This window comes from Perognathus longimembris, chromosome 8, assembly GCF_023159225.1.
Source record: "Perognathus longimembris pacificus isolate PPM17 chromosome 8, ASM2315922v1, whole genome shotgun sequence".
Lineage (NCBI taxonomy): Eukaryota > Metazoa > Chordata > Mammalia > Rodentia > Heteromyidae > Perognathus > Perognathus longimembris.
In genome coordinates, this window is record NC_063168.1 from 14,258,844 (window position 1) to 14,278,967 (window position 20,124).

The following is a 20,124-nucleotide window of genomic DNA, read 5'->3' on the forward strand; positions in this document are numbered from 1 at the left end:
AAACAGATTTTACCCTCACATAAATGTACTATTTTGCAGGGATATACGACACAAGTGGTAGAACACGCCTAGCAAGTGTAAAGCCCCAAGTTCAAACTCCAGTGTCACAAAAAAAGATAGTGGGGAGGGGGTGAGAGGTACTACTTTAAAAATTTCTTGTTTTAAGCCAGACACTGGTGGCTCACACCTGTAATCCTAGCTACTCAGGAGGATGAGATCCTCTGAGAACTGCCATTCCAAACCAGCCTGGGCAGGAAAGTCCATGAGACTCTTATCACTTCCAATTAAGCACCCAAAAAGCCAGAAGTGGAGTGGTAGCTCAAGTGGTACAACACTAGCCTTGAGCAAAAAAGCTCAGGTACAGTTCCCTGGTCCTGAGTTCAAGCCCCAGGGTCAATACACATGTGCGCATACACCCCCCCAACCCCCACATTCTTGTTTTAGTACAAATTTACATAATTATGTGACTACTGGCTCATAATATATGTCTTACTATATATTCTTTTTTAAAAAATGGAAGGCTGCTAACACAGACAATCAATCTACTTTCAAATAAAGGAAATTTGCTTTCTGCCAAATGTTTCACTCTCCAGGAAAAACCAGTTAAGCAGACACATAATACATGGGGGCTGAGACAGACAAAATGTAAGAGTGATGAACACAGAGTAAAGTTTAGGGGAAAAAAAATGTTTCTTAGAGCTGTTTGGAAGATAGTGCTGGATATTTACTTTCCAGTTTGCTACCTGTTGAGACAAAAAAAAAAATCCCTTTTATTGCCTTAGGGCTTCTGATATGTTTCTGAAGCATCTACAATTAAACAATCCTATTACAAGAAATAGTCAAAGGTGAGCAAAATATGGCATGCTAACTTACCTAACCTTGTCTACCATAATCACCATCTTTCAGCCACACATTCCTCTCAGTTTCAAGAACATCCCAAGTTTCAGGACTTGCACACTTGCTGTATCTTTTCTCTTTTAAATATGCTTTCCCTTTAGACTTCCAGTCTCCTTTAAATATCTTTCACTTAGAATTATCTTTAAAGTCCTATTCTCAGATAGGTCTTTCTTGATAACTCTATCTATAAAGAATTCCCTCTCTTCAGATGCCGGTGGATCAGGCCTATAATCCTAGCTACTCAGGAGGCTGAGATCTGAGGATCTTGGTTCAAAGCCAGCCAAGGCAGGAAACTCCATGACTCTTATCTCTAATTAACTACCAGTAAACTGGAAGTGGCACTGTGGCTCAACTGGTACAGCGCTAGCCTTGAGCTGAAGAGTTCAGGGACAGCGCCCAGGCCCAGGGTTAAGCCCCATGACCAATTAAAAAAAAAAAAAGAAAAAGAATTCCCTCTCTAGTTTTCCAAACAAATTATCATCTCCTACTACCCTATTATATAGTAATCTTTTATAGTCTATTGCAAGTATCCACACACTTTCTGTAAAGAGCCAGGTAGTATGCATTTGCACTCTTTTCTGTAACACTGAGTCTGCCATTGAAGCACAAAGGTAGTGTTAAACCATACATAAACAAACAGCTGTGACTGTGTTTCAATAAATCTTTGCTTATAGAAACAGCAGTTCTTATGTGAAATTATTTCTTTGTTCTTCCCCATGGTTTAGCCCCTGTTGTTACTGTATTTGATTTTGGTACCCTGGGTATTACATACATATTTGAATTGGGGAAGGGAAGGGGAACATCAACATGGTGAGACAGAGGACAAAGGGTAAGCCAATGCAACAGCAATTCTTACAAGAAAATATGTTGTAAACCAACTGTACAACCTTGGGGAGGAGGGAAGGTGGGAGAGAACTGAGGGAGGAGGTAACAAGTTTGACAAGCAATGTACTTACTACCATACGTATGTAACTGTAACTCCTCTGTTCATCACCTTGACAATAAAATTAAAATTTAAAAAAGAAATAGCAGTTGTTCTATGTGGAAAATGAACGATGTAACTTGTGAGCAGGGATGGGAGGGGGAAACCCAGGAAACCAAAGGAAGGGGTGACATTGTCCGAAAAAAGAAATGTACTCATTACCTGACTTGTGAAATGGCAACCCCTCTGTATACCAGCTTACTAATAACAAAATTTTATTTAAAAATTAGCAATTTTTATAGGAAATGTAAATCAAAACAACTTTTAAGATTCTAACTCACCCTAGTTAAACTAGCCAACATTAAGAATTCAAACAAAAACAAATGCTGGTAAGGATGGAGGGAAAAAGAAACCCTACTGCACACACTGTTGGTGGGAATCTAAACTAGTACAACCTTTCTAAAAGGTGGTTTAGAGGTTTCTCAAAAAGTTAAACGGGCTGGGAATGTGGCTTAGTGGTAGAGTGCTTGCCTAGCATGCAACGAAGCCCTGGGTTTGATTCCTTAGTACCACATAAACAGAAAAAGCTGGAAGTGCCAATGTAGTGCTCCAGTGCTAGAGTGCTAGCCTTGAGCAAAAGCTCAGGGACACGCCCAGGCCCTGAGTTCAAGCCCTAGGACTGGCAAAAAAAAATCTCTATGACCCAGTCATACCACTCTTGGGCATCTCCACAGCATTACAAACCACGATGTGGTAAAGACACTTGGACATCCACGTTCAACAGCTGCACTATTCACAACAGGCAAATTATGAAAAGTTCAGATGCTCTACAATACATGAGTGGATCAAAAAAATGTGGTACATATACACAATGGAATTTTATACATCCATTACAAAGATTATGTCATTTGCACAGAAATGAATGGACCTAGACCAAATCATGTTAAGTGTGGTAAGCTAAGTTCAGAGAAACAAAACAGTGCATGTTTTCTCTCATATGTGGACACTAGATTTAAAATTAACTGGACATGGTAATTTATGAAATGGTAAGCATTCACAAGCAGACTAAAGGACAATACTCTTAGGGAGAAACCCAAAGGGATAACTCCTCTGAACATTTAAAATATTTATAGAAAAGAATTGTCTTTGATGATGGCTGTTTTTACTTTTGGCTTTTTTTTCCTTCTTAGGGAGGGCTGTAAAGGTGCAAAAAGGGAAGGAGAAGGGCAAACGAATATAGTATAGTATTCAATATATACTATGTAGAAAACAAACTATGCAACTTCTGGGCAGGGATGGGAGAGGGAAACGGGGAAAGCAAAAGAAGGGGTAACATTGTCCAAAAAAGAAATGTACTTATTACCCGACTTATGAAATGGTAACTCCTCTCATAACACCTTAATGATAACGATAAAATGCCTTTAAAAACTAGCAGCTGTTGGGTGCTGGTGGTTCATATCTAAAATCCTAGCTACTCAGGAGGCTGAAATCAGAGGGACGGACCATGGTTCAAAGCCTTTGGGCAGTCAAAACTCAGAGATTCTTATCTCCCAATTAACCACCAAAAAGAAAGATGTAGAGGCATGGCTCAATGGTTGAGTATCAACCTTGAGCAAGAATGCATGAGGCCCTGAGTTCAAGCCCCCCAGTACCAATACACATACACAATAAAAACTGCAGCTGTACTTGGCCTATGAACCATAGTTTGGCTCCCCTTAGTGTATCTCTTTTAAGATAATCTGAGTATCACAGAAATAGGAACTTACTGCTTTGTAGTATCCCAAATACTAGAACAGTGCCAAACTCAAATATGTATTCAATAAATGTGTGTTGTATAATCTGTGATAGGCTGAAATGGGAGAGCTATACTCCTTTTCCATCTCTTCAAGTGACAGTAACTTGGGAGATCAAAAATGAGGCAAAAGCCAGCTGCAACAATTCCATTTAGTAAATGGTCACTTGATCACTACATGTCCATCATCAGCAATAACCACCTCATTTATAAATGCCTGGATCCAGCAAAGAGCTTGTTAAAAATGCAGATTGCAAGGCTCATTCCAGAAATTCTGATTCAATAGATTCAGGGTAAGATCAGAGAACCTGCATTTCAAACTAACAAGTTCCTGGTAATGATGAAACTACAGATATTTTGCACCATACTTAAAGATTTACTGGATAAGAGCATTATCTACACTTGTAACATTTTTATATATTGAGGAAAAAAGTAAATTCCTGATGTTTCAGTATTCTGGTTGAACTGGGGAAAAAAATTATAAAACTGCTGAAAGTCTAGCACCAGTGGCTCATGCCTATAATCCTAGCTACCCAGGAGGCTGAGATCTGAGGATGGTGGGTTTGAAGCTAGCCCAAGCAGGAATGCCCATGAAGCTCTTATCTCCAATTAACTACCAAAAAAGCCAGAAGTGGTGATGTGACTCAAGTGGTACAGTGCTAGCCTTGAACAAAAAAAGCTCAGAGTTCAAGCCCAAGGACTGGAACCAAAAGGAAAATAAATAATCAAAACCCCTGCTTAGTGGAACTGCTGCTTCAGTAAAATCAAGGCAAAAACTATTAACCATTTCATTTCTTACAGACTGTCTTCCAAATCTGGTTTTTGTTTGTTTCATAATGTTGGGGTTGTGCCTGTAGGCAAGTGGCTATTTTGCCACTAGCCCTAGCCTTTGGTTTTTGAAATAGGTTTTCACCTTACATTGGCTGAGAACATTTATGTTTCCCAAACTGGCCTTAAAAAATCAGTTTTAGCCAGGAGCTGGTGGATCATGTCTATAATCCTAGCTACTCAGGAGGCTGAGATTGGAGGATCACGATTTGAAGCCAGCCCCAGCAGAAAGGTATGTGAGACTCTTATCTCCAACTAACCACAAAAAGCCAGAGTGGAGCTGTGTCTCAAGTGGTAGAACACTAGCCTTGAGCACAAAAGCTCAAGGACAGCGCTCAGGCACCCAAGTTCAAGGACTGTAAAAAAAAAAAAAATTGTAGATTGAGGGTAGGGATGGGAGGGAAAAACAGAACGAAGGTGACATTGACCAAGAAGCATTATACTCATAACCTGACTAATGAAATTGTAACCCCTTTGTACAACTACTTAATAACAATAAAAATAATGTAATTCAGTAGACACTATGTTGAAAAGAAACTACACAATTTGTGAGTAGGAAGAGGAGGACGAAACTGAGAGACAGTGAAGGAAGGGGTACATTGTCCAAAAAGAAAGGTACTCATTACCTGACTTATGAAATGGTCACCCATACATCACTTTTATAACAATTTTAAAGTATTACCGGAAATAATAATAATGCAAAAAAGTTTGTAGAAAATTACTCAGAGCAATAAAAGAATATGAGGACATATAATATGTTTTACCCAGACAGTGTGAAAATTCTGATCCTGGCCTAAAATTGGAAGACCATTTTTCCATGAACAAGGAAAATTAGTTCCATCTTTGCCACCAGTAGACATATCTCGACCTATTAGCCCCACAAACACTGCAGTTTACATTCATTCATAACTATAATTAACTGTATCAGAATCCTTAAGAGTCAAAACTTCTAAGCACAATGGTATCTGCTTCCCATCCATCATCCAATTAACCCTAGTTTGTGTTGTGATTTCATTCCTCCTAAAAAAGGACAAGTCTGTAGCTATTCCTTTATATAACCCCTGCCTGCTTCCCTTCAATGTCTTCAACTCCTAATTTAGATTCTTCCCATTTACTCACATTGTCAATCTTCCACAACCACAAAATGCACCAAAGGGGGATATATATTGGTAGACCAGGAATAACAGAAATAAGGTAGGGTCTAGCTGCACCCTAACAGGTGTTAGCTCTATAACCATCAGCACTTCACAAAACCCCAGATGCAAAAAACTAAGTTTATGAACATAAAAATATTTAATTAAGCTCTTTGCATTCTTAGCAGCAAGAGATAATTTGCGAAGCTATGAGGAATATATTTGAACATACTTCAACATACAGATGTATATAAGACTTCAGAATGACTCTATAGTTTAAGGATAACATTATAAGGGAAAGAAATAAACTGCAGGGCAGAAGAAAAAAATTGTGAAATGTGAATGAAAACAAGCAGCTGGGCGCTGGTGGCTCATGGCTGTAATCCTAAGTTATTCAGAAGACTGAGATCTGAGGAATAAAGTTGAAAGCCAGACTGGGCAGAAAAGTCTACAAGACTCATCTTCAATTCAGGGTGTGGGAGGGATAGGGGGATGGGCTACAGGTCTGGCTAAAGTAGTAGAGTGCTAACCACAGTGGGGAAAAAAAAGCAAGCAAAAGCATAAGGCAGTCAGGGCTGGGAATGTGGCTTAGTGGTAGAGTGCTTGCATAGCATGCATGAAGCCCTGGGTTCGATTCCTCAGCACCACATAAACAGAAAAAAGCCAGAAGTGGCCTTGTGGCTCAAGTGGTAGAGTGCTAGCCTTGAGCAAAAAGAAGCCAGGGACAGTGCTTAGGCCCCCAGTTCAAGCCCCAGGACTGGTAAACAAACAAACAAAAAGCATAGGCACTGAGCTCAAGCCCCAGTATAGACAGACAGACAGACAGACAGACAGACACACACACACACACACACACACACACACACAAACACAGTGTAAGAGGAGGGATTATGTGCAAATATTGCCAAAGTAGTAAAGTACTTATATGGTCTAACAGCCCTGTCATAAATATAAACTTAAAGGGCTATTTCCAGCACACCAGAAAGTATTTGATTTCCAAATCTGTTTCAAATCTATTGAATATTATATTATCATCCCCAGCACTGAATCAACAGCACTGGAAGCAAGTTTGAGTGGTACTAGAATAGGCAGCCCATAAATAGCCACAAACCAATGGCTGAAATGAATTAGAAAAAACTGAAACTCACTGTAACTGATATGTAGAACCCATGTCCAATTCATTTGAAACCAGAGCCAGAGGCAGACCAAAACAGTACCTCATGCCATTGTCACAGCAGTCAACCCCCTTAAGTAGTTTCTGCTATACAGTTTATCCCTCTTCTTTGAGTTTCCCATAATCTCCACGTTAATCAGCATCCCAGATAAAGGAGACCATTTCCAGTCTCCTAGAATACATTTGTGTATATATGTGGGTGTGTGTATGCCAGTCCTAGGGCTTGAAGTCAGATCCTGGGTGCTGTTCATGAGGGTTTTTTTGCTCAAGGCAAGCACTCTGCCACTTGAGCCATAGCTACAAAAAAAAAAAAAAAAAAAGCAAAAATGACCAATTCTGGCTTTTTTTTGTGTGTGTGATTAACTAGATGTAAGAGTCTCATGGACTTTCCTGCCCTGGCTGGCTCTGAGTTAGGATTACAGGCATAAGCCATTGTGCCTGACATCAAAGTATTTTTACACAAGTGTTACCATATCTAATAATCACAAATGCTGCAGGACCTAGGCAGTGAGGGCTGGGAATGTGGTTTAGTGGTAGAGTGCTTGCATAGCATGCATGAAGCCCTGGGTTCAATTCCTCAGCACCACATAAACAGAAAAACCTGCAAGTGGCGCTGTGGCTCAAGTGATAGAGCGCTAGCCTTGAGCAAAAGAAGCTCAGGGACAGTGCTTGGGCCCTGAGTTCAAGACCCAGGACTGCCAAAAAAAAAACCCAAAAAACATACCTAACAAAGCAATTATCTCTTGTTCATTTAACTTTTTATCTACTGGTCAAAAGCTCATTTTACTCTTACCTTCTGGTATGGTACCTCATTCTAAGGTCAATTCACAAAGCTTGAGTACTGATTTTTTTTGGACAAAGTGTCTTATAGCTAAAGCTGGAAAGAAATTAGGGCTCCTCCTGCCTTCCCTGTGGGGTGCCAGGCTGGCTATGCCCCCATGCTTAATGTAAGAGCTGATTTTGATTTTGTTTCTGATACCTCTAGCTATAGGTCACGTCCAAGCTTCATAACCATCTTGTCTTTATCTTTCCTTTGCCAACACTTACCAGGCCTCTTGCCCTCACTATCCCAAGAACATCATGTCTTTTCTTAAGTTCTATCCTTCCCTCGTAATCTAGATAGTACGTTCCCCTAGGAAACTGCCGTATCCTAAATCTCCAACATCAATCAGGACATGGCTAATACACTAAAATTACAATTGCATAATGTTGTGCTCTACAAGTAAATTTTTTAAAAGGCTTTTTCCTGAACTTTAATGAATAACTTCAGAGGCAAGAAAAAAGTTATTTTATAAGGAAATGAAAAAAAAGAATAAACCGTGGGTTATAACATGACACTAAATTAATACAAAACTAATCTTTCGTAAATTTTTTTTTTTTACTATAAACAGAATTCTTTTTTCTTTTTTTCTTTTTTGGGTCCTAGGGCTTGAACTCGGCCTGGGTGTTGTCCCTGAGCTCTTTTCACTCAAGGCTAGCACTCTACCAGTTTGAGCCATAGCACCACTCTGGTTTTCTGGTGATTAATTGGAGAAAAGTCTCATGGACTTTCTTTCCCAAGCTGGCTTTGTATCATGATCTTCAGTCTTAGCCTCCTGAGTAGGTAGGATTACAGGCATGATCCACCTGTATTCTACTTCTAGAAAGGATAAGAAAGTGTTACACCTGAACCCATATTTACAAAACTAATCTCACAGCAGTACTTATAATGTAATAGTTTTCTAGGACAACTGAATGATATCTTAATTTCCACTAAAAACAGCATTTAGAACCTCCAATTTAAAAACCAAAAATACGGGTACTTGTGTAAACTAAGTTATGACTTTTTAGTCCTGATACTGGGGGCTTCAACTCCAGGACTTGCGCTCTAGCTAGGCAAGCCTATGCCTTTTCCACTACCACTTCCAGTTCTAGTTTTTGCTGGTTAATTTGGAGATAGGAGTCTCAAGTATTTGTTTGACTAACTTCAAACCGTAATTCTCAGATGTCAGCTTCTTAAGCACTTATGATTACAGATGTAAACCACTGCCCCCCTGCATAAATTTCTTTTAAAAAGTTATACGCCACAAATGGAAAAACTGGGAGAAAGTGAGGGAAGGGGTGACATTGTTCAAAAAGAAATGCACTCATTACTTGACTAATATAACTGTAATCCTTCTGCACATTACTTTCATAATAACAATAAAAAATTTAAAGTTATAAGCCAAATAAATATAGAAGAATTTGTTTGATCAAAAGTTTTGATACCATGAGCCAGTGGTTCATGCCTGTAATCCTACCTACTCAGGAGGCTGAGATCTGAGGATTATGGTTCAAAGCCAGCCAGGACAGGAAAGTCTGTGAGACTTTTAGCTCCAACTAACCACCTAAAACTGGAAAACTCAGGGATAGAGCTTAGGCCCTGAATTCAAGCCAAATGACCCATTAAAAAAAAGTTTTAAAATAAGTCTGTACTATAAAAAAATTTACTGTAGTACTTGGCAAAAAAAGCGAAAGTATCTATCCAGCCAGTGAGAGGAGAGCACAAGGCTGGAAGTTCAAGACTCAGCACTGGCATTAAAAAAAATTACTATCTTTAGACAAAATTGGTCCTAATACATCTTAAAATTGTAAGATTAAAAAAAGGAAATGCCTCCAAATGAAATTCCTGTGTTAAAATAAGAAAGTTTTATATATATATATATATATATTTTTTTCTTTTTCTTATTTTGCTAGTCCTGGGGCTTGGGACTCGGCCTGAGCACTAGCCCTGGCTTCTTTTTTGCTCAAGGCTAGCACTCTACCTCTTGAGCCACAGTAACACTTCTGGCTTTTTCTGTTTATGTGGTGCTTGAGGAATCAAACCCAGAGCTTTATGTATGTTAGGCAAGCACCACTAAGCCACATTCCCAGCCCTGTTATTACATTTTTAAACTTGCCAAAATATGGGCAAATACACTTCAGACAGAACTTTACATGAAGTCAGACACCAGAAATTAAAATGATACACTTCCCCATAAAATTATATTCTTATCTGTTGTTTGGAAGTCATAGTAAATGTAAAATAATGATTTTTTTTAATGGTACAATACACATAGCACCAATAGCAATGGAAATATAGGTCTAAGTTGCTGGTAAATCATGATTTATTGAAACTAAAAATCTTAAGAATATCATAATCTTTTAATGAGTTGTTAGAAAACATTGATTGTAATGCAGATATTTTCAGTAGTAGTTAATTCACTTTGTTGTAGGAAGGCAAAAAGACTGCATAAAAAATCATCAGCACAACTATGTTCATTGCAGCACTATTCACCATAGCCAAGGTATGGAATCAATGACAAATTTATCAAGAAAATGTCGGGCTGGGATGTAGCTCAGTGGCAAAGTGCTTACCTAGCAAGTGCAACATCCTGGGTTCGATCCCCAGTACCAAAAAAGAAAAGACAAAAAAATACAGTTAAAAAAGAAAATGTGGCATATATACACAATGGAATTTTTACTCATCCATTAGAATGATGCTGCATCATTTGCAAAGAAATGGAAAAGCCTGGAAAAAATTATGTTAAGTGAAGTCAGGCCCAGAGAGACAAAAGCTACATGTTTTCTTTCTTATGTGGAAGCTAGAATTAGTTTTTAAGTATATAGTAAACACTTTTTGGGTAGTACACAAGTCTACACAAATGTACTAAGCGAAATATGGTAGCCTCAGGGAGATTTCAAATGGTTTTAATTCCCTAAAAAGGCTAAATCAAAGGTCAACAAAATAAACATCAGGAAACTGGTACTTCAAAGGGGTAGGGCAGGGTGAAAATAGGGGTGAGGAATGAAGAGGAGAGAATGAAGTTTAAAAAAAAAAAATTGGGAGGCTGGGAATACGGCCTAGTGGTAAAAGTGCTCACCTCGTATCCATGAAGCCCTGGGTTCGATTCCTCAGCACCACATATATAGAAAAATCTGGAAGTGGCACTGTGGCTCAAGTGGTAGAGTGATAGCCTTGAGTAAAAAGCCAGGGACAGGGCTCAGGCACCCAGTTCAAGCCACAGGACTGGCAAAAAACAAAACAAAACAAATCGGGCTGGGAATGTGACTTAATGGTAGGTAGAGTGCTTGCCTAGCACGCATGAAGTCCTGAGTTTGATTCCTCATTATCTAAACAGAAAAGACTGGAAGTGGTGCAGTGGCTCAAGTGGCCTTGAGCGAAAGAAGATCAGGGACAGCACCCAGGCCCCGAGTTCAAGCCCTAGGACTGATTTAAAAACAAAACCAACAACAACAGAACCCCAATGCAGCCAGATGCAGATGGCTCATGCTTGTAATCCTAGCTACTCAGAGGCTGAGATCTGAGGATTCTGGTTCAAAGCCAGCCCTGGTAGGAAAGTCCATGAGAATTTATTCCAATTAAGCACCAAAAATTCTGGAAGTGGAGCTGTAGTTCAAGTGTTAAGAGGGCTAACCTAGAGAAGGAAAAGAAAAAAGCCCAGGGACAGCATCCAGGATCTTCTTAGTCAAGCCCTGGGAATCAGCACTAAAAAAATTCAACACATATCCTACAAAATTAAGAAGAGTAAGGTAAAGAGAGTGGGCTGGGAAGAATGGATGAGAATGTTGAAAGGGTGACATTGATTACGATGCAGTACACTCAAAAACTGCTTTGTTGAATCATGGCAACTTCTTTGCATAACTAAAGAAAATAAAAATATTAATTTTTAAAAATCACACAATTACCAGGTCTGGCTTTGTAATCCCTAAGCTCTGAGAGCAAAATTATTACAACTTACTCTGAGATTATTCCATGTGCTTTTAGTGCATTTTTAAAGAGAAAAATATGGGGCTGGGGATATAGCCTAGTGGCAAGAGTGCCTGCCTCGGATACACGAGGCCCTAGGTTCGATTCCCCAGCACCACATATACAGAAAACGGCCAGAAGCGGCACTGTGGCTCAAGTGGCAGAGTGCTAGCCTTGAGCGGGAAGAAGCCAGGGACAGTGCTCAGGCCCTGAGTCCAAGGCCCAGGACTGGCCAAAAAAAAAAAAAGAGAAAAATATAACCTAAGAGCAGCCTAACTATCAAAAAAGACTGCACTCTATAATGTATATGTGTGTATACATATATTCAAAAACAATAAACAAGATAAAATTGTATTATATATAATATATATTGTGTGTGTGAGAGAGAAAGAGAGAGACACACACACAGAGACACCCAGAGAGAGAGACAGAGACAGTGTTGGAGCTTGACTCAGAGCATGGGTCTAGTACTCAGGAGGGTAAGATCAGATGATTGAAGTTTGAAATAAGCCCAGGCAGGAAAAATCCCAGAGACTACTATCCCAATTAACGACCAAAAAAGCCAGTAGTGGAGCTGTGGCCCAAGTGGTAGAGCGCTAGCCTTAGCAAAAAAGCAGGGAAGCCAGGAACCAGTGGGTCACTCCTGTAATCCTCGCTACTCAGGAGGCTGAGATTTGAGGATTACACTTCAAATCCACCCCAAGGGGCTGGGAATATGGCCTAGTGGCAAGAGTGCTTGCCTCATATACATGAAGCCCTGGGTTCAATTCCTTAGCACCAATATGTAGAAAAAGCCAGAAGTGGCAGTGTGGCTCAAGTGGAAGAGTGCTAGCCTTGAGCAAAAAGAAGCCAGGGACAGTGCTCAGACCCCGAGTCCAAGGCCCAGGACTGGCAAAAACAACAACAAATCCACCCCAAGCAGCAACGTCTATGACTCTAACCTCCAATTAACACCCAAAAAATCCTAAAGTGGAGCTGTGCCTTGAGCACAAAAGCTCAGAGACAATGTCCAGGCCCTGATTTCAAGTCACTTAGAACTGGCACAAAAATAAATAATTAAAAAATTAAGAGTAGGGGCTGGGGATATAGCCTAGTGGCAAGAGTGCCTGCCTCGGATACACAAGGCCCTAGGTTCGATTCCCCAGCACCACATATACAGAAAACGGCCAGAAGCGGTGCTGTAGCCTTGAGCGGGAAGAAGCCAGGGACAGTGCTCAGGCCCTGAGTCCAAGGCCCAGGACTGGCCAAAAAAAAAAAAAAAAAAAAAAAAATTAAGAGTAGCATGGAAGGGGTATTAGAGGAGCAGGATGTGGTGGATTATACTTGTAATCACAAGAGACAAGATTAGGAGATCATAGTTAAGATCAGCCTGAACAAGTTAGCAGGACAGCAATCTTTTTTTTTTTGGTGCTGGTACTGGAGCTTGAACTCAGAATGCTTGAGTTTTTCACACAAGGTTGGCATTCTATCACTTGTGCCACACTTCCACTTTCAAGGTCAATGCTCTGCTACCTGAACTATTCTGGCTTTCTGTTGGTTAACTGGAGATAGAGTCACTCAGGCAAAACCTGATCTTTAGATCTCAGACTCCTATTTTGAGTAGCTAGGATGACAGGCATGAGCCACCAGCAACTCATGTGAGACTACAATCTTTGTGTGTGTGTACACATACTAGGGCTTGAACTCAGGATTTGAGTGCTGTCCCTTAGCGTTTTCATGTAAGACTACCTCTACCACTAGAGCCATAGCTCCACTTCCAACTTTTTTTTGGGCGGGGGAGAGGGATAGTTAATTGGAGGTAATTGTCTTGTGGATTTTCCTACCTACACTGGCTTCAAATTGTGATCCTTAGATCTCAAGTTTCTTGAGTAGCTAAGCATTACAGGAGTGAGCCATGGATACCTAGCTTACAATCTTAATAAAAAGTACTGCATGGCGGCACATGACACTGATGTAATCTAAGCTATAAAAGAGACATAAGTAGGAGAATTTATCATCCTGGTCTGTGCAAGCAGAGGGCTTGAGTTCAGTCCATAAACACAAAAAAAGTAAGGTGAAGTATGTGTAAGAAACTTCTTTAGAGGCAGAGACAGGCACAAGAGTTAGCTTTAAGGGCATCCCAGCAACATAGCCAGACTCTCTCAAAAACAGATTCAGCCTGGTGCTGGTGGCTCATGCCTGTAATCCTAGCTACTCAGGAGGCTGAGAAGCCACCAGCCTGGGTAGGAAAGTCCATGAGATTCTAATCTCCAATATACCACCAAAAAAGCCAGAAGTGGAGCTATGGCTCGAAGTGGTAGAGTGCTAGCCTTGAACTGAGATAGCCTCCAGCATTTGGGTTCAAGCCCCAGTCCTGGCACACGCGCATGCGTGCACGCATGCATGCACACATGCACGCACACACACAAAACCAATACATTTATAAACTGTAAGTATGTTTACTCAGTGCTTGAAATAATGTATTACTCAGTGCTTATTATCTAAAATATGAATGTCCTTATTTGGAGCTTAACTGATTGACTGGAGTAAAAACAGATTTGGCTTTAAGTCATTAGATCTTTTTTTAATCATGAAATGTGGGAGGGGCTGGGAAGGTGGTTTAGTGGTAGAGTGCTTGTCTAGCAAGTATGAAGCCCTGGGTTTGATTCCTCAGTACCACGTAGATAGAAAAAGCCAGAAGTGGTGCTGTGGCTCAAGTGGTAGAGTGCTAGCCTTGAGTAAAAAGAAGCTCAGGAACAGTGCTCAGGCCCTGAGCTCAAGCCCCAGGACTGGCAAAAAAAAGAAAAAAAAAGTTGTGGTAAATAATGAATGAGACACACCTAAGTCTGGTGAGGAAGATGCATTTATAGACTGTTTCTGCAGCACAGCATGAGGAATGCCATAAGGAATAAACCAGTTGATCACAAAGTAAATGCCAACTTTTAGCTGTGTGTGTGTGTGTGTGTGTGTGTGTGTGTGTGTGTGTGTGTGTGTTGAGGGATGAAGCCAGGCCCTTTGCTAAGCCTGCACTCTACCAACTAAGGTACATCCTTAGCCAGAGGTGTGTATTTTTGTGCGCTAGTCCTGAGGCTTGAACTCAGGGCTAGGGCACTGTCCCTAAGCTTCTGTGCTCAAGACTGTACCACTTGAGCCACTGCTCCACTTCCAGCTTTTTGATAGGTAACTGGAGATAGAGTCTTATGGACTTCCTGCCCTGGACTGGCTTTGAACATAACGTCAGATCTCAGCCTCTTGAATAGCTAGGATTACAGTCCACAAAACACTAGTGCCAGTTCAGAGGGTGTTTTTATATATAAATATATAAACACACACCCGAACAATGATTATTTTGTCTTGACATAGAACTAGATAGCATTGATATACAAAGCATTAGGTAACCATAAGTGTTAATGTTTATAAATATCTGCTAATATGACAAGAACATTGCCAGATGAACTTAGAGAAGGCTGGGAATTCTGGAAAACTTCTGGATAAGTCATGATGAGCAGAGCTGGTCAGTCCAAAGACTCTTTCTCCATTATCTGTAGGAATGTCTGAATACCTAGCAGAGAGATCCTTTCAGGACTGCCTGCAGTTCCAGTTCCCTCAATGTTCTAAAGGTCTACTCTTAAGTCAGGCACTGGTGGCTCCTGCTTATAATCCTTGCTACACAGGAGACAGAGATCTGAGGAATTCAGTTCAAAGCTGGCCCAGGCAGTAAAGTCCATGAGACGCTTATCTCCAGTAAACTACCAAAAAGTCAGAAGTAGGGCTGTGGCTCACGTAGTAAGAGTGCTAAATTTGAGCAAAAGAAGCTCAGGGACAGTGTCCAGGCCCTAAATTTGTACCCCAAGGCTGGGAATATGGCCTAGTGGCAAGAGTGCTTGCCTCCTAAATTTGTACCCCAAGACCAGTGCAAAAAAATAAAATAAAGCTTTACTCTAGGACAGAGTCTAATAGGTAAACCAGCCCATGAACCAAATCTGGTTACTGCCAGTTTTTGTGCTGTCTACAAGCTAAGAATGGCTTTTATATTTTTAAATGTTTGTGGTGTTTCAAATGAAGAGTCATATTTCATGACACATAAAAAATTACATAAAATTCAAATGTCAGTGTCCATAAATAAGGTCAGTGTCCATAAATTGGAACATATCCATGGTCATTGGATTACATGTTGTCTATAGCTGCTTTCAAAAGGACAACTGCAGAGCTGACCAATCTTATAGCTCTCTAAGCCTACAATGTTTACTATCTGGCCCTTCACAGAGAAAGAATGCTGACCCTGAGTTAGGGCATTTATCTCTGCTCCTGGTTGTATCTCCTTTCCCCAGAGGCTGTCAGTCCACTGATTCATCAGTTGAGCCTCTAAGCTCCCCAGGAGTCCATCTTGGGGCTGTGTGGTCCAAAGTTACATCAATCATAAAATCATATATTATAAGACAATTCATTAGAGTGGGTAGAAAGACAAAGTAACAAATTATTGGGTACAGAAACCCATCAGAAACAAGGCAGACTTTTACTGGACTATTATATCCAGTTCTAGGTCACACAACTGAGAAAAAAACAAGAACTACAAATTCATAGTGGATAGATGATTAAAAGAGCTCAAAAAAATGGAGCTGGAAATGTGGCTTAGTGACAGAGTTCTCGCCTAGCACGCATGAAGCCCTGGGTTCAATTCCTTAGCACCACATACATAGAAAAAGCCGGAAGTGGTGCTGTGGCTCAAGTGGTAGAGTGCTAGCCTTGAGCAAAAGAAGCCAGGGACAGTGCTCAGGTCCTGAGTTCAAGCCCCAGGACTGGCAAAAAAAAAAAAAGAGCTCAAAAAATCAACCAGTGGCTTATGCCTGTAATCCCAAATATTCAGGAGGCTGAGATCTAAGGTTCAAAGCTAGCCTGGGTAGAAAAGTGTGAGATTATCTCCAGCCACAAAAAGCTGGAAGTGGCTCAAGTGGCAGAGTACCAGTCCTGAGCAAAAGCACTCAGAGACAATGCCAAGGCCCTGAGTTAAGAGCCTAGGACTGTCACACATGCATGCACACACACACACACACACACACACACACACACACATAAAAATAAAGAGCTCAAAAGTCATACCACTCAAGAAATGCTAAGGTCTGAGAATGTGGCTTAGTGGTCAGAGTGCTTGCTTAGCATGCATGAAGCCCTGGGTTCGATCCCTCAGTACCACATAAACAGAAAAAACTGGAAGGGGTGCTGTGGCTCAAGTGGTAGAGCTCTCTAGCCTTGAGCACAGAGAGGTTCAGGAACAGAGCCCAGGCCCCTGAGTTCAAACCCCAGGACAGGGAAAAGAAAAAAAACAAAAAACAGAAATGCTAAGAGGCCTGTATATGAAGCATGAAGCCCAAAGCACCAACTTAAGCAGCACTACACATACACACACATGTATACACACATACACACACGTATACACACATACACGCACACACGATTGATTAGTAGAAGAGAAAGGAGGTGCATTTGCAGATAGGTAAAATTCCTACTGAATAAGAGCAGTGTGAATTAATATTTTACAAGACACATTCATCTCATGAATTAAATGTTATTCATGAGACTGCTATTCCTGCCGTAGTCAAGCATCATATTGTAAGTCTTCAGAGACTATATGTCTCCTTTAAAGAAACATCTGGCATTAATGTTACCAGAAAAGGTGTGCCACTAGTGTGCCTCAGTTCAGTAATAGTCAAGTGATGGTAACTCCAAGTTTTATAAAAACACACCTTCCCACAGGAGCAAATAGGGAAGGATGGACAAGCTACATGATGTATATTATACTAAGAATATTTCCAACTATGAGATTTTAATTACTCCAGTGGAGCACTGAGTTTATATAAAAGAACTTTCTTTCCAGGCCACTCACAGTTCAATTAGAATACTCAATCTGGAGCTGTCAGGATGCTTCCTTATAGCAAAAAGCATGCATTGCCAACATCCTACTTCCAAGACTGCTCTGCAATTTTTTAACTCTCCCAGTTCCTACCATTAGGGAACTCTGCAGCCAGTGCTCACTCTCATTGTGTCTTGAAAGTGGCCAATGAACACAGCAGTACAAATCTAAGATAAACTTTAATATTCCCAATTGAAATTTGTTTTTTCTCTTTCTGGTCAGAGACTGGACTCGAACTGGGTATCTGACCCTTCCACTCATTGGCCAGGGCTCTACTAACTAAGCCACACCTCCACACCCCCCTCCACAGTGAAATTTGATATAACTTCAATCACAACTTTAAAAATTATATAAATGGGGTATGTTTCCATTAAGCAGGTAAAATGGGAAAATAGGGCACAGCTTCCAAATATTTCTGTTCTTTTCAATGAGACCAAACTCGGTAACCTACTATTTCAAAATGTACAACACTTGGAACAGTAAGTACTCAATAAGTGTTCCCCGAAGAAAATAGTCTTATTTTCTACTAGTTGTGTTAACTTTTAACACACAGAATACTTGAACATACTCAAAAGGCTCCTGGAGTCAAATCCCCCGTTTGCAATCAGTAATGCAAATTGTGAAAGCTTGCTCTAAATATAACGTTGATAAACCTGAGGTTTTTCAGCCTTGAAATCCTAAGATCTGCATTTCCTTAAGAATGTCCTTCCCATAATGCGAATCTCACACCAATCTGACTAAACCCACTCAACTCCCAGTTTACCTATAGAGGATGTTAAAATCTAAAGTACACAATAAGTTACTTCTAATATCTAGCAATAACCTGACGAGCACAAACTTTTTCTCAAGTCTGTCCACACTTCTTATTTTAAAACCTATAGTAGGGAAACAAAGAAAGTACAGCCCTCCTCCCCCTTTCCTAAACCATATGGTAGTAAAATTGAAGTTCACTTTTTTTTTTTTTTAAACCAGTTCAAAGCCAATCTACCCACCGGGCCCCAAAACATTTGTGTCTTTGTGCCCTGGGACTGGAGTTATCTGCTTATTTGCAACTGTACCCCAAGTGTGTTTTCAAATCATGAAACCAAGTCCAAAGACCTCCTCCCCCCCCCCCCACCACTAACAGACTTCACCACGGCCATCTATCTATCTAAACCTGGTTTTGGGGGGCAGCGCACGCGGGTGACGGCCCCGGGACGGCTGGGAGCAGGTCCCGCTCCGACGAGGTGACCGAGCGGGGAGTTTGCTCGCCGCGGCCGGGCCTGATCCGCCCGGGGAACTTGGTTACCCGAGCCCAGGGACGCGCCGAGGCCTAGCCGCGAGGCCGGGCGGGCTCCAGTCTGCGAGGAGTTCCGTGCCCGGTCACAGAACCTTCCCGCCCGCCCCGCGGTCGCCCACGGGCGGGGACACTCGCCGTCGTCTCCCGGCGACCGGACGCGCCCGCCGGGTCCCGGGCCGCCTCCCTTATCCTCCGGCCGCCCTCCTCGACCCGGCTCTGCGATCGCACCGGGCCCTTCCGGGGCGGCAGGAGCTAGGCCGCGTTGAGGCCCGCGGCCCCCGGCTAGCCGGCCGGGCCTCGGCGTCCGGTATCAGTCCCGAGGGCCCGGCTCCCGCCGGTAACGGGCCCCGTCGCCTCCCCTCCCCCCCCCGCCCCATGACAGTGCAAACCCTCCGGCCGGGGCGACCGCCCCGCCTCCGGCACCAGGCCCGGTTCCGGGCCGCGGCCGCAACCGTGGCGGCAGCCGCACCGCGACCGCCCGCCCTCGCTCGCTTGCTCGCCGCCGGGCCCTGCGCCTCGGGCCCGGCTCGGGCTCGGCCGAAGTCTCTGCCGCTCCCCGGCCGCCCTCCGCGGTGCCCGGGCGGGGTAGGCCGAGGCCCGGGCGGTGGGGGTGGGGGCGGGGGCTCCTCTCACCTTCATGTCGGGACATCCTAGTTCAGACGGTGGCGGCGCGGCCCCTCCCGGGCTCCGGCTGCAGTGTCCCCCGCGGGGTCCCAGAGCTACCCGCGCCGGCCGGCCGACTCCCACTCGACTCCCGGGCTCGGCCGCGGGGGCGGGGTGGGCAGGGGAGCGCTCCCGCGGCGGCGGTGGCGGCGGCGGCGGCGGCGGGGAGGCGGCGCGGGGCGGGAATGGGGCCGGGCCTGGCCGGGGCTGAGCTCCTCCAGGAGGCGGGTCCGTCGCCGCGGCTCCGCCGGCGCCCGCCGTGACTCGGTCACTCTCGGGCCCGCCGGCTCCCGGCAGCGGCGCCGCGCTCCGCAAATCCCGCTCCTCCCCTCCCCCGGCCCGCCCCCCGCCCCTCTCCCCCGGCTCCCGGCCGCCGCCTCCTCCTCTTCCTCCTCCTCCACCTCCTTCCGCCCGCTCGCCGGCCCCGCCTCTCGCAGCCCGCGCCGGGCCCAGCCGCCCGGAGGCCCCGCGGCCGGCGGGCGCGGCGGAGGCGGCACGGCGCGGCGCGGCACGGCGGCTCGGAGCGCGGCGGCTCCGGGCGCGGTGTGGTGCGCGCTCGCCGGTAGGCCGCGGTCGGGCCTCGGGACCCGGGGCTCGGCGAGCCGCCGCCGCCGCCACGCCGCGTGTGGGCAGGAAGAGGAAATGCCTCTCGGCCAGAGGGCGCCGTTGGTCCTCAGCCCCTCCGAGGTCCGCCACGGACGGCGTGAAGATGTCGCCCCGACCGGCGCCGGATGACCGCGGGCGGCCAGCTGCGATCCGGAGGGCCCTTTTGCCGGCA

General features: G+C 43.5%; 1 protein-coding gene and 1 long non-coding RNA gene across 2 annotated transcripts in view; one reads left to right on the forward strand and one right to left on the reverse strand.

Annotated features, from left to right (window-relative positions):
• Kcmf1 (potassium channel modulatory factor 1) overlaps nt 1-19,649 on the reverse strand; it is an 82,730-nt gene extending 63,081 nt beyond the window's left edge. The window contains exon 1 of the mRNA XM_048352591.1: nt 19,317-19,649. Coding sequence (XP_048208548.1) covers nt 19,317-19,332 — 16 coding nt within the window. The 5' untranslated portion in view covers nt 19,333-19,649. The remainder of the gene's footprint in view (nt 1-19,316) is intronic.
• On the forward strand, nt 4,326-12,239 carry LOC125356237. The gene is made up of 3 exons (XR_007211839.1): nt 4,326-4,575; nt 11,607-11,613; nt 12,219-12,239. It is a non-coding gene; the product is annotated as an uncharacterized LOC125356237 (long non-coding RNA).
• Nucleotides 19,650-20,124: the final 475 nt, after the last annotated feature.